The 12,501-nt window shown below is 40.8% G+C and overlaps 1 protein-coding gene across 2 annotated transcripts; it reads left to right on the top strand.

Annotated features, from left to right (window-relative positions):
- The first annotated feature begins 1,230 nt into the window (after positions 1 to 1,230).
- Positions 1,231 to 10,564, top strand: gnb3a (guanine nucleotide binding protein (G protein), beta polypeptide 3a). Of its 2 annotated transcripts, none has more exons than XM_012870311.3 (9): positions 1,231 to 1,409; positions 3,612 to 3,715; positions 4,807 to 4,952; positions 5,172 to 5,235; positions 6,501 to 6,663; positions 6,750 to 6,816; positions 6,892 to 7,093; positions 7,173 to 7,389; positions 9,498 to 10,564. In XM_012870311.3, the coding sequence occupies exons 2-9, from the start codon at positions 3,659 to 3,661 to the stop codon at positions 9,602 to 9,604; spliced, it is 1,023 nt and encodes a 340-aa protein (XP_012725765.1). In that variant the 5' UTR covers positions 1,231 to 1,409; positions 3,612 to 3,658; the 3' UTR covers positions 9,605 to 10,564. The 2 variants fall into 2 exon arrangements, with proteins under 2 accessions (XP_012725765.1, XP_035991040.1); XM_036135147.1 differs by lacking the exon at positions 1,231 to 1,409 and adding an exon at positions 2,610 to 2,844.
- Positions 10,565 to 12,501: the final 1,937 nt, after the last annotated feature.

Genomic DNA, 12,501 nt, shown 5'->3' with positions numbered 1-12,501 from the left:
GAAACAGGTCCACCCCTTAGTAATGGGCGGTCGTTAAGCCATTAAGCCAGCAGATTGGACCGAAACTGGTTCACCCCTCTGTAACGAGAAATCGTCAGGGTTGTTATTGGCTTGGCTTTTAAGCTTGTTACTCCACATTACTCCAGACTTTTTGAATTAAGAAAGCTTCCTGGAGAGGAAGCGAAACGTCTTCAACTACGGAAAACAAGTCCAGTTGCTTTGTTTTTTACCTTTTTTTGGAATGTTTGAATGGATGTTTGTGGCACTTTCAGGCATCTTTAAATTGTACCTGAGAATGAACCAGGGTTGTGAAGGTTCACGACTCTCTTCCTGAAATCTGGCTCGAATTCTTTGGATTTTTGCAAGATTTTACACAGAGGAGCAGTGTATTTAAGGAGAGAGCACAGATGTTTCGGCAATTTAACTCAAAAGCTTAAAAGTTATCATTGTAATTCAATGTATAGTGATCATTGTGTGTGCAACTTAATGAATTTGAAGAAAGGAATTATCATAATGACTTGAGCATGGACAAAACTGGGTCCGTCCTTTCCCTCTTCTATTGGACATGACCATGAGCAATAGAAAACCTATTAAGGGATCGTACAGACAACTTTCTTTTCAATCACTTGCCCCCCTGGTACAATGGCACCCTGGGCTGTTAGCCGCTGCTCTAGCCCTCTAGGAACACAGAAATATATTGTTTTTTCTGACCGCTACAGGAACGTAGATCATTTACGCTGTCAGTGTGTGCTTAGTTCTTCTGTTTGCACAGTAATTACAAACCATGTAAACTTTTTTTTATGCGCTGCAGTTAATTCTCACATTATTCCTCCCAGTCCGGTCTCTGCTCTGCCAATCTTCCTCTCCATCCACCAACTTTCTAATATTAGCTTCAGCTCAAGTTTACAAAACACACACACCCCGGCTCTGGTGGACCTGCTGAGGACCACCTTACCACCATACATAGCCATGTTCCCAGGTCCGCTATTTATTCTCGTTCCCCCTCCCCACTATGATTTCCATCTCTGTATTTTTCCCTCAAATTCACCCCTGTTCAGGTACTGTGACCCCCCCACACACACACACATCCTCGTTTTACACCTTGTTTGGTTTCCCTCACGTTTTCCTCTGCCTCTTTTACCCCATCTACCTCCCCTCCACACTCCCCCCCCCCTCCTACCCCTCATTTCTGTCCATCCCAGGTTTTATCCCCCCATCGCTGATCTCCCTTCATCCCTGCAATCCTCATCTGCTTCTCATAGGAGCATTGGAGCGGGTGAGAAGCGTCGCACTGAGCGCGTGACACCAAAAAAGTGGCTAAGCGGAGGAAAAGGTGTGCTGAACCCTATGACAACGACTTGAAGCGGATCACTGGAGGAAGAGCAGCTAAAGACCCAGAGAGTCGATTGGTGAGTGAACGGTCATGTGTTGCAGTTTATACTTCAGACTTTGTTTCACTGACCGGGATCAAATGAAAGTGAACCGAAAGGCTGAAATCAAATTAATCAATTGGATATTTTATAAATTTTGTCATTTTTTTCAAAAATGTTGTATTGATTTTTTTTTTCATTCTGGCTCTATTTACTTAAATACAAAATATTTCAATTGGGAATATCCAGCAAATCAAAGTGACTTAACAGTTTGTTTCTACTTTTTTTTCTGTTAAAATGTTGTCCTTTATGCTGATGACATTATATTGCAACAAACTCCATGGAGACATTTGTTTGGTAATCTTTTGTGGCAGATAAAACAGGGAGATTTACGTGTGAGCTGAATTTTATGGTGGTATTATATGGACGGATAATCAGAGTAAAAGCAACTTCCCTCTCTTGTGGAATTCCTTAAAAAGAAGAGATAATGCGGAAATGCATTAGTTGATAGCATTTGCTTGTGTGCACACAAACTGACGTATATTAAAAAAAACTCTTGGAGGCCACAGAAAAATGTTATAGCTGTAAATATTTGACTGAAAGGGACATAATTTCATATTGGTACAAAAATTTCACAAAAATCAAACAATATAGTCAGTGGTTATAATTTTCCACAATCTTGTCAGAAAATTGCTACAATAATATCCTCATTTTCTGGTTTTTAGGGGATAAATATGCAAATAAAAGCTCAACAGGCCCATCTATTTCCAGTTCCCGCTCCGATCATCTCTTTCTAATATCCCATTCCACCTCCTCCATCTGCCCGGTCTCATCCCGCCATCCACTCCCCCATCCCTTTCTCCGTCTCTTATCCAGATGTAAAGAGCAGTCAATAATCGGATGAGAGCAGATTTGATTCAAAAGGCTTCCCTTAAAATCTCAGCCCTGTTGGATTTAAAAATAAAAAATAAAAACCCGCTCTCCTGTCTCACCTCTCGCCCTCCCTCCCCTTGCCTCGCTGTTGTGACGGCATTAATGCACTTCACCATCCAGCAGCCATTTAATCACACGGAACAAGGACGGAGTTACAGGAACGGGCAGGCAAAAGGGCAAGTGCACGTTTAAAAAAACAAAAACAAACATGCTCCCATCTGAAACAAAAGGGGGGGTAAAATCCCCCGGTTTTCATCTTCAGCGTCATCAGCAGCTTAGAGAAAGCCAACAGGTTTCGGTTTAGTGTGTGAGTTTTTATTTTATTCCAACATGACCATAGATGGCCAAATAAATCAGAGTCATTCTGTGCTTCGCCTCCTTCCCCTCCTTTTTTTACTTTAAACAAATTAAAGGCAAATCCACTCGGTCATGAGTTATGACAAGGACACTCATTCAAATAGTGAAAAGAGCGAGTGAGAGATTGCAGCCTGCGCACGTAGGATAAAATCAAGGCATCCGTTCCCCTCTATCAGTTTTTAAGGTAAGATAAAAGAGGAACCATATCCTGGTTATTTACTAATTCACGATTCAAGAAAAGTGGTGTGTTATTTCAGTTTAGCGTTTTTTTTGTTTTGAAATACTTGATTTTTAAATCTGTGATTGCCTCTTCACCTGTCTGCTGATTGCATTTGTCACACCGTATGAGTTTGGCCATTAGGCGATTGATTTGCTGGCCTTTTTAATCACGGCATTACCAAAATTCAAAAAACCATTAACACTAAGTGATCGCTCAGCCGAGTGTTAAAACGGCACAAACTCAGGGCTGTGACTCTGGTCAGCCTGGAGGGCCTGATACACATTTGACAATATTACAGGACATACTGGTTCTGTGTGTACATTCAGGGTGAGGATGCGTCGCATCTTCTGGAAGAACAAACTTTCCGTTGTTAAAGCAATGTTTGCCTCCTTGTACAGCCTCTCTGTGCGTTTTTTTTGGTTTCTGTGTGTGTGTGTGTGTGTGGCGTGTGCACTTACATTCACGTGAAGGTGTGTCCTGTGGGCTTCTCAGCGAGTGCCTGCGTATTTATGAAAGTTTGCAAAGTAGACGAGGGCTCGTTTGACTTGCAAAGCAGAACTTACTTGGAGTCAGGTGCAAAGGAGGTTAGGCAGCTCAGGTAGGTGCAGGTTCGATTGCAACATGAAGTTAAAGCACAGCGCAGATTAAACAGGGGTGTGACTTATTTTCTAAAGATTCTTTTTTTAGTAACTCAAGTCTCATTATGTTTTTCTCGTGTTCTTTACTTTAAGACGTCTTTCTCTGTATTCACTGGTGACATTTGCTCGCAATCATCACCATGGGAGAAATGGAGCAGCTGCGAAAGGAGGCAGAAAGCCTCAAAGACCAGATCACTGTGAGTATGTTTGCAGTTTGCTATTGTGATTAAGAGGGCAAGTCATCATGCTTAAGTAATTTATACATTTAATTCATCCTTGAGTTGTAGCTCAATAGCTGCCCATATGAAAAAAAAACACATGTAAAACTCCTGTTTTCACATGTAATCATATGTAAACTGTCACTTCTCATGTTAAAATCTCATAAGAAACAATGATATGTATATTTTCATAACGGCCTTATGCGTCAGCTGTCATTTAACAAAATAGATAAGGATTTGACTTTAAGATTTTTAATTTGTGTATCGAATTAAGATGTGAAACATTTGCAGACATTGGTTGTGTAGTAACATGTGAAGCATGTGCTAACGCCTTTCACGTTTGTTTTCTTATTTGCACATATTTCGCATGTGGAAGTGAAATTGCGTAGCAACATGTGAAACTCCTGCTGAAACCTTTTAATTCTTAAAAGTATACCCTCAGTTATTTGCAATGTGAAAATCATGTTGCGCGGTAACACATGAAGCACACATGGAAAAATCTCCAAACTACACTTTTTTTCACATTTTAAAACCTTATCGTGTGGAAACAAATGAAACATGGTAAAAGCTTGCGCATGGGTAATATTTTCTTGCATGCATTTAACATGTGGAAATCATGTTGTAACATGTGAAACACAAAGGAAAAATCTTTTGTGTTTTTTTTCTGTTTTTTCAGATATAGAAGAATAGAACCCACATAAAAACTGGAAATACATATATTGGACATTTTGTTGAATTGTGACATGAGATCATGTATTACAATCGAAAACACATATTTCACATGTGCAAATTATAATGTAACATTAAAAAAATCTAAATATGTATGAAAACCTTTCACATTTTGTCAACTTTAGTTTTTCTGATGTTACACTTATCCATTTTCCCCTGTGTTTTTTTGTTGAGGACATCTGGGACATGCGATCACGTGTTTCTGCTTTTTGATTACTTGTGGAGGTGTAACCTTTTGAAAACAAAACAAAACAAAACAAGAAACATGTGAATTTAGTTTGTTTCCTCCACGAGGTTAAGAGGGAAGTCATCAGTTTGTTTTGGGTCTGTGTGCATCATAGGCAGCCCGTAAGGCAGTGCAGGACTCCACACTGCAGGAGGCAACAGCTGGGGTCAGTGCGGTGGGGCGGATCCAGATGAAGACCAGGAAAACGCTAAGGGGTCACCTGGCCAAGATCTACGCCATGCACTGGTCCACCGACTCCAAGTAAACACATGCAACACTGTGCATGAATTCACTTGTTGCTCAATTTGTGTTCAGTTTATCATAAATCAAAGTAAGGAGGGCCGACACATCACGCAGGGTGGAAGTAGGACGGTTCCTTGGATGCAAAGACAAATATTTATTCAAACTGCTTGAGCAAATTCACTTTTGAGCAGACTCTCCTTGGTCTTATTTTTGTGTATTTATCCTTCTTTGTTCCAGGCTGTGCGTCAGCGCCTCACAGGATGGAAAACTCATAGTGTGGGACAGCATTACAACCAACAAGGTGGGACAAAAACAAACAGCAGGGTGTCGTTCGTACAGTTAATGGTGGGAGCCTTGAATTTGTCTTTCCGCTGACGAAGCAGGGGGCAATGCCAGGCAGTCTCATTTGCATAAAGTTTTTCCTAAAATTCAGTTTAAGACAGGAGACATCAGCTTTTATTTACTGATGTTTTGATCAGCTGTTTTCTTTGTTTTATTGTGAGCCACTTTTGAATGTCCGCTCTGCAGACAGGATAATAAAACTTCTGATTGGTTTTCATGTCCCATCTCAGGATTATCCCCCTCCCCCATATGGCTAGCCATTTAAAAAAAAAAAAAACTTTCTGGAGACATCTCTGTAACTAAAGCTGCCCAATGTCGGCAAAACTTCATAATGTGCCATAATAATACATTAGGAAACACTGACACATTATTAAACGCTTCACAGCTGCTGGTTTACACTTTTTCTTTCTCAAGTAAGAAATAAAGCCAAAACAACCCAATAGTAATGTTCTTACAGATAGAATTGCCCCGGCTGCGTAAACACTAACAGCGCCGTGACACCTTTTTCACGCTGTCAATTGTTACGGCAAATTATCATAAAATTAGCCGTCACATCAGTGACCACTTAATCTATGCATGTATATCTTGTTTCTAGGCTTTAATACATAATTCTTTTATTTTATTTCTCACATTTAAAATGAATTACTGAATAGGGACATTTAACTCACATCTGTGTTTTGGAGAGATTTGCAGGAATCACATGCAAAATGCAGCTTACGGACACTAGATAACAAAACTTCAACCCTGAAGTAATACATTTGCAATATTACAATTAAATTGGTAGCACACTAGTGTTGGTTCTGATCAACCATTAGTAATTAGTTGTAACAGACACAGAATTAACGTTATGGGGATTTTGTTAAATGTTTGAAAGAGCTTGCAAAAACCAACCTAGACACCAGGATTACGAGCCCCCTCCCACCCCCCCTCTCTTCGCACCCCCACCCCCAAGCTGGGGTGCAGTTAGTGTTACTCATGTATTTAGTTGCAAATTATAAAATTGGACCCTGTGAAGTTTGTTTAAAAATATGCTTCATTTTGTTAAATTCAGTTAATTTTAGACAAAAGGGTCTGCTTACGGATGTGTGAGTTAAGTTTCTAATTACCGGTTTCATATCTATAATTACTGGATTTATCTAGTCTTTTGCACGAGTAAAGTGGATTTAGAGAAATAAGTGCCGTTTTTAGAGTTTTGAGACAGCTGGACGTGTCCTCTGTTCCCAGGTGAATGCCATCCCCCTGAAGTCGTCCTGGGTGATGACGTGTGCCTATGCACCTTCAGGAAACCTGGTGGCATGTGGGGGTCTGGACAACATGTGCTCCATCTACAACCTGAAGGGGAAGGACGGGAATGTAAAGGTGATGAGGGAGCTGGCTTCACACACAGGTAACACCGCCACGCTTCACCTTTTTAAACATCTCTTGCTCCCATGTTTTTTTTACACGTCTGATCTAGTGAGTCTGTTTTCCCAGGTTATCTTTCCTGCTGTCGCTTCATCAGCGACACGGAGATCATCACCAGCTCAGGCGACTGCACCTGGTGAGGATAAACTTCAGCCCACTGGCCCTACCTTTTAGTGCTCAGAGCAGAAATTAAAAGTTTGTCTCGTTTCAGCATACTCTGGGACATCGAGACAGGGACCCAGAAGACTGTTTTTGCTGGACACCAAGGAGACTGCATGTCCCTGGCTGTAGCTCCAGACTTTAAGTTCTTCATCTCAGGAGCATGTGACTTTACAGCAAAGCTGTGGGACATCAGGGAGGGCACCTGCAGACAGACCTTCGCAGGCCATGAGAGTGACGTCAATGCCATCGGGGTAAGGATGAGAAGCTTTTCAGGCTACTCTTCCTTTTAAAAAGCTTTGATTTATGATCATTTGTCTTATTTCCCCCCAGTTTTTCCCCAATGGTAACGCAGTGATAACAGGATCAGATGATGCAACCTGCAAGCTGTATGATCTGCGAGCTGACCAGGAGCTCATCACCTACCAGGACTCCAGCATCATGTGTGGCGTGACCTCCCTGGCCCCGTCCCTGTCTGGCCGGCTGTTGCTGGCTGGCTATGACGACTTCAACGTTAACATCTGGGACATGCTCAAGGCTGAGAGAGTCGGTAAGTACATGTGGAGACCCGTTCAATTATACAGCACACTGGAAGATGGCAGAAAATTGGGCCCTGCAGAGGATAGTGAGGAGTTGCAGGAAAAGAGACTCCTCACTATCCTCTTTAATCTGCTGCTTTCACTCACCTATAAGGCTCTGCCCCTTAAGTTTCTATGTAGATAAGATCAAAGTTGTTTGTTTAAATCCAACTTTTGTGTCTAAAATCGTCAGTGTGGCGCCCTCCTAGGGTGAAACGGTGGTTTGCATTGGATTTCGAATCCGTATTGCTATTGGTTTAAAAGTCTTTGTGACGTCATTTGGTGAAACTGACGTCAGAAGCTCTGGGGTGTATATAGCGCTGAGGGGTATAAAACCAGCTCTGTCTTAAAAAAAAAAACAGCTCCATCTTGTACTGCCATAGTGAGCACTGCTGCACTTTTCAGATCACTCTTGCAATTGTTTTTCTTTAAAAAAAAAACACGACTAACAACAAATCTTGTGACTTTTTATGTGTTATTGGCAAATTTACATGAAAGCACCAATTGTTCTGCAGTTATTTGTCTTGAGGCAGCCTGGAAGGGGCTTCCGTGAGCCCCTTCCTACTTCCCTCAGCGCTGTCTCACAGGCAGACAGTGTCCTGAAATCTGCCTGCAGTCAGAGCAAAGAGTGCCGAGTCAAGATCAACCACACTCTGTTTCAATATTGCAAATAAATATTGCATGCACAAAGCTGCCGGTGATCCAACCCTGGATTACTAAGTGGGAAATAAATATGATAATATATAAGTTGACTGATCCTGTCCTACACTGCCTCAGCAGTACCGGCTTTGGGCATTGCTGAGTAAGCGCCTTGAGCCAGCTGCTCAAACTGATAAGGCTCTGGCCGCCTGGGCTCCACAATGCCTCCCTCAACCTCTGGTGACGAGGGGAGTGAAAATCCTCCGCCTCAAAAGACCAAACCGTGGCATAACTACCAGCTCACTCTCCATGCAAATCAGGCTAGCTGCTGCTCCCCCCCCCCCCCCCCCCCCCCCATCCTGAACACAACCCCCACCCCTCCCTTTCCCGCGTATCCCCGCTCCTTTTAATGGAATGTTTTAAATTTGTCTGGGGCCGTAAATATGCTCTCACATGGGGTTGAGTTACACTTTAAGACACTTTGGGTCATTGTCCATTTGCACCCAAGCTTTAACTTCCTGGCTGATGTCTTCCGATGTTACTTCTGTATATCCACACAATATTGTTTAGGCTCAATGTAATTTTTTTTGTAAAGTGCACCAGTCCCTCCAGAAGCAAAATGCCCCATAAATTACAGTAGTAACAAACAGTGTTTTATGGCTTTTAGATGTCTCTCTTCTTCCAAAAACATGATGGTGATTATGGCCAATATTTAAACTTTGGTTTCACCAACTGCAGGAGAAATCACAAATTAAATTAGGGTCCTCATCCCTGGGTGCATTTGCTAACAGTATTCTACTTTATTATTATTATTTTTTTTTTTTGGAACAATAGCTTCTTCTTGATTGGTGTTTTAGCCAATGTTGGTAGAGGACTAGTTTCAATAAAGGCACTCTTACCAGCTTCACCCAGAAACTTCACAAGGTTTTCACCATTTGCTCTGGGGTAAGAGAGCACATTTCCCACTAAACATGCTCATCACCTGGACACAGAACCGTATCCTTGTTGGTTAGCATGATGTGCCATCCATAACAGTGTCCCTTGTTAAAACTATATTTGAGTGATTTTACCTAAAAGGAGCTTACAGAGTCGTGACATCATCGATTGGACTATATCAAATTGTTTAAAAGCACAGCAAACTCAATATATGAAAGTTGCTCAATCGTTATTCTGGCATTTAGTGAATATAGATAAATTTGGTCATTCTGAAAGACCTAAAACAGGAAAACATTTGTGGGATTAATGTCAGACAGTGAGGAATGAAATGGCTATGTGTAATTTTTTTACAATGCAGGTAAATATCTGATCTCAAGTAAAATAAGAAATGCATACTTTCTATAACATTTCTATCATTTTGTAATTTCCTCACCTCATTTATTTACAATGCATGTGGCTTTTGGTTCAGAATTAGTCATGCTCTTTCATTTCTGCTGTTTTTCAGGTGTCCTGGCCGGTCACGACAACAGAGTGAGCTGCATCGGCGTGTCTGCAGACGGCATGGCCTGCTGCACAGGATCCTGGGACAGTTTCCTCAAGATATGGAACTGAGGCTGTCCCTCGCCCTGCAAGCAGAAAAGAAAGCAGTTCATATATGCTTGGAAATATGTGAAGATTTAAAACAAGGAGAGATCAATGGAGGGAGGAGAAACATAGAGTGAGAAGAGGGTACTTTAACTGTGCCAAGTCCTTTCTAATCTTGGAGAAGAGGGGGGGTAGCGTGAGGATCTTCTCTTCCCCCAGTCACACTGCACTCTCACTTTTCTTCTCACGTTATGGTGGAAATTAGGGTAGGACAAGAGTGGGCGTCTTAGTCAAATTTCCTGTTAGTTCATTTGTAATTCAGATGAAAGATGCATATTTTTTTTGGAGCAATGCAAAGATAACCCAATATGAACAGTTGTGAAATAGAAAGGGTAGCACACTGGAGGAGACAGAAACACGTCAATTAACAGCCTGTGTAGAGTCACAGAAGCTCCACTTATATGCTGTTACACTGTATGAATAGCATGATTTATATTTGTTTTAGCTTCAGTAGATTCCCTTAATACTTAAACTTATTTTTTATTTTCTAATTTTATTTAAACTTGAGTCAATAGTTTGCAAATGTCTTCATATGTGTTTGTTATGTATGTGACTGATGGACAATATTTAGCAGGATTTGGGATCATTTTCGGCTTTACCCCTTCAGTAGGTAGACCTAACATATGTTTTTGGGTAAAAACCCAAAATGACGGATTAATGAAGTGATCACTTGTGGCTCACACACACTAAAAAGAAGTTGGAGACCCATTTGTCTCGGGGCAAAACTGTGTCTGATACAAAACGGTTTGGATACAAGCAGTAACCTTGAATATTTATGTATCTGCTTATATATTTCTCTTCATAGCAGGTAAGCTGAGACCCTATTATATACATTTAGAAAAAGAAAAAAAAATTTGGACTACACTGTTTTTGAAACTTGATCTACACTGTAAAATGTAAATTAATAAATCGGGGGTTCTGCTAAACCATTGTGTTTATTCTGACTTATTTTGTAGGGTCATATCCAGCATCACGGCTGACAGAACGACGCTCTGGCCGCCAAACATATTTGCTTTACCAAAGGTGGCTTTACACCTGTAAACCCTCCATTAACGCCCAATCCTTGATGATTTATTTTATTGCAGTTAAGGTATTAAGTACAAACTGATGGCAAACATGACAGAGGAAGAAAGGAAGATGACTAACAAGGACAGAGACCTAAAGAGCACATTTAGACAAAAATTAGGCAACCAGCTGCTACAACAAACAATTATTTTACGGCCACTGTGGGGAAAGACAACCATGGACACCTGCAATGAGATAAAACTAAAATAGAAAAACAGAAACACAGACAGCAACAACACCAGCAGTATGAATCTGGTATGTTCACTACATTATCCTCTTAGGTGGGTTTACCGTAAGTGACAACACAAGATTTTTTTATCTGGAGAAGTAATAGGTACAGTTAACAATCTCACAGAGAAAAAGATTCAACCTATGCCTTTGCGTAGCATTAACTCTCAGAAATCTCACTTTCTTGCACTCATATGCACCGCTTTCAATCTTCTGACCAGTGCTGGGCAGAATGCCTTTATGATGACATTAGAAAGACCTCCAATAACCTTTTGTTCTGACATGTAATGTTTGTCACCCTGAAGCTATTAAGACGAGAAAGCAATGGTCTTATTCTGCTAGTTTAGTGCTCTAAATGACTGAGTTGATTCAGGATCAATGAGTTTTAAAATTTTACAGTAAATTCACACTTTTACTGGCACGTCTCAATGAACTTTGAATCAGACTTCTTTCAGCCAGCAGTATATATTATCGTTTTGTAATTGTTGCACTATTAAACATAAATAGGGTTTGAAAAAAAATTTGAATACATCTTTCTTGGTGGCTTATATTGAGTCAGAAAAGCATGACTGGCATTAAAAACAAGCCTTATCACCTTATTTTAGGCATCGGTTGCTTGATTGGTTTGGTTCACTTCAGAATAAAGCCTTTTAGAAGCTGGATTTTACAGTTTTATGGAGCTTCATTACTTAATTGATCATTAAGATAAATATATCAGTGCAATATATTAATGATCTAGTTACTGATTCTACTAGTAAATAGTTCCAATATAATAAATATGGATTTTCAGGATATATTCATCTCATTCCTTGCTTTAAACTATACAGGATGAGTGAAAACAGGTCCGCATTGGGTCTTTCAGCAGCACAAACCGTTCCGACAAAAATTCAAGATTATTCCACAGACCTGTCAGTCTTCAGACACAAATGCTATGGAAAAGATGAGCTGAAGTGCATGAAGGGACCCATATTTAGACAGGTTGTGTAAAGTAATGGTCAAAGATCCCCCTGTCTGTGTGCAATCACCTTGTGAAATGTACACTGCTAAAAAAAAAAAAAAAAAAAAAAATCATAAAAAGGGAACGCTTAAACAATGTAACTCCAAGTCAATCACACTTGTGTGAAATCAAACTGTTCACTTAAGAAGCAAAACTGATTGACAATCAGTTTCATCTGCTGTTGTGCAAATGGAATAAACAGGTGGAAACTAGAGACAATAAGCAATTCAATGCTAGACCTCATGTAGCTGGAGTGTGTCAGCACTTCCTGGAAGACGAAGGCATTGATGCTATGGACCGGATCTGAATCCAATTGAGCACATCTGGGACATCATGTCTCGCTCCATCCACCAAGGCTACGCTGCACCAGAGACCGTCTTGGCGTTGGTGGATTTGTTAGTCCAGGTCTGGGAGGAGATCCCTCAGGAGAACATCTGTCACCTCATCAGGAGCATGTCCAGGTGTTGTAGAGGTCATACAGGGACATGGACGCCACACACACACACACGCTACTGAGCCTCATTTTGTCTTGTTTGAAGGACATTACATCAAAATTGGATCCACCTGCTGTGTG

Source organism: Fundulus heteroclitus, chromosome 3 (assembly GCF_011125445.2).
Source record: "Fundulus heteroclitus isolate FHET01 chromosome 3, MU-UCD_Fhet_4.1, whole genome shotgun sequence".
Classification (NCBI taxonomy): Eukaryota; Metazoa; Chordata; class Actinopteri; order Cyprinodontiformes; family Fundulidae; genus Fundulus; species Fundulus heteroclitus.
This window is presented reverse-complemented; position numbering and strand designations above follow the sequence as displayed.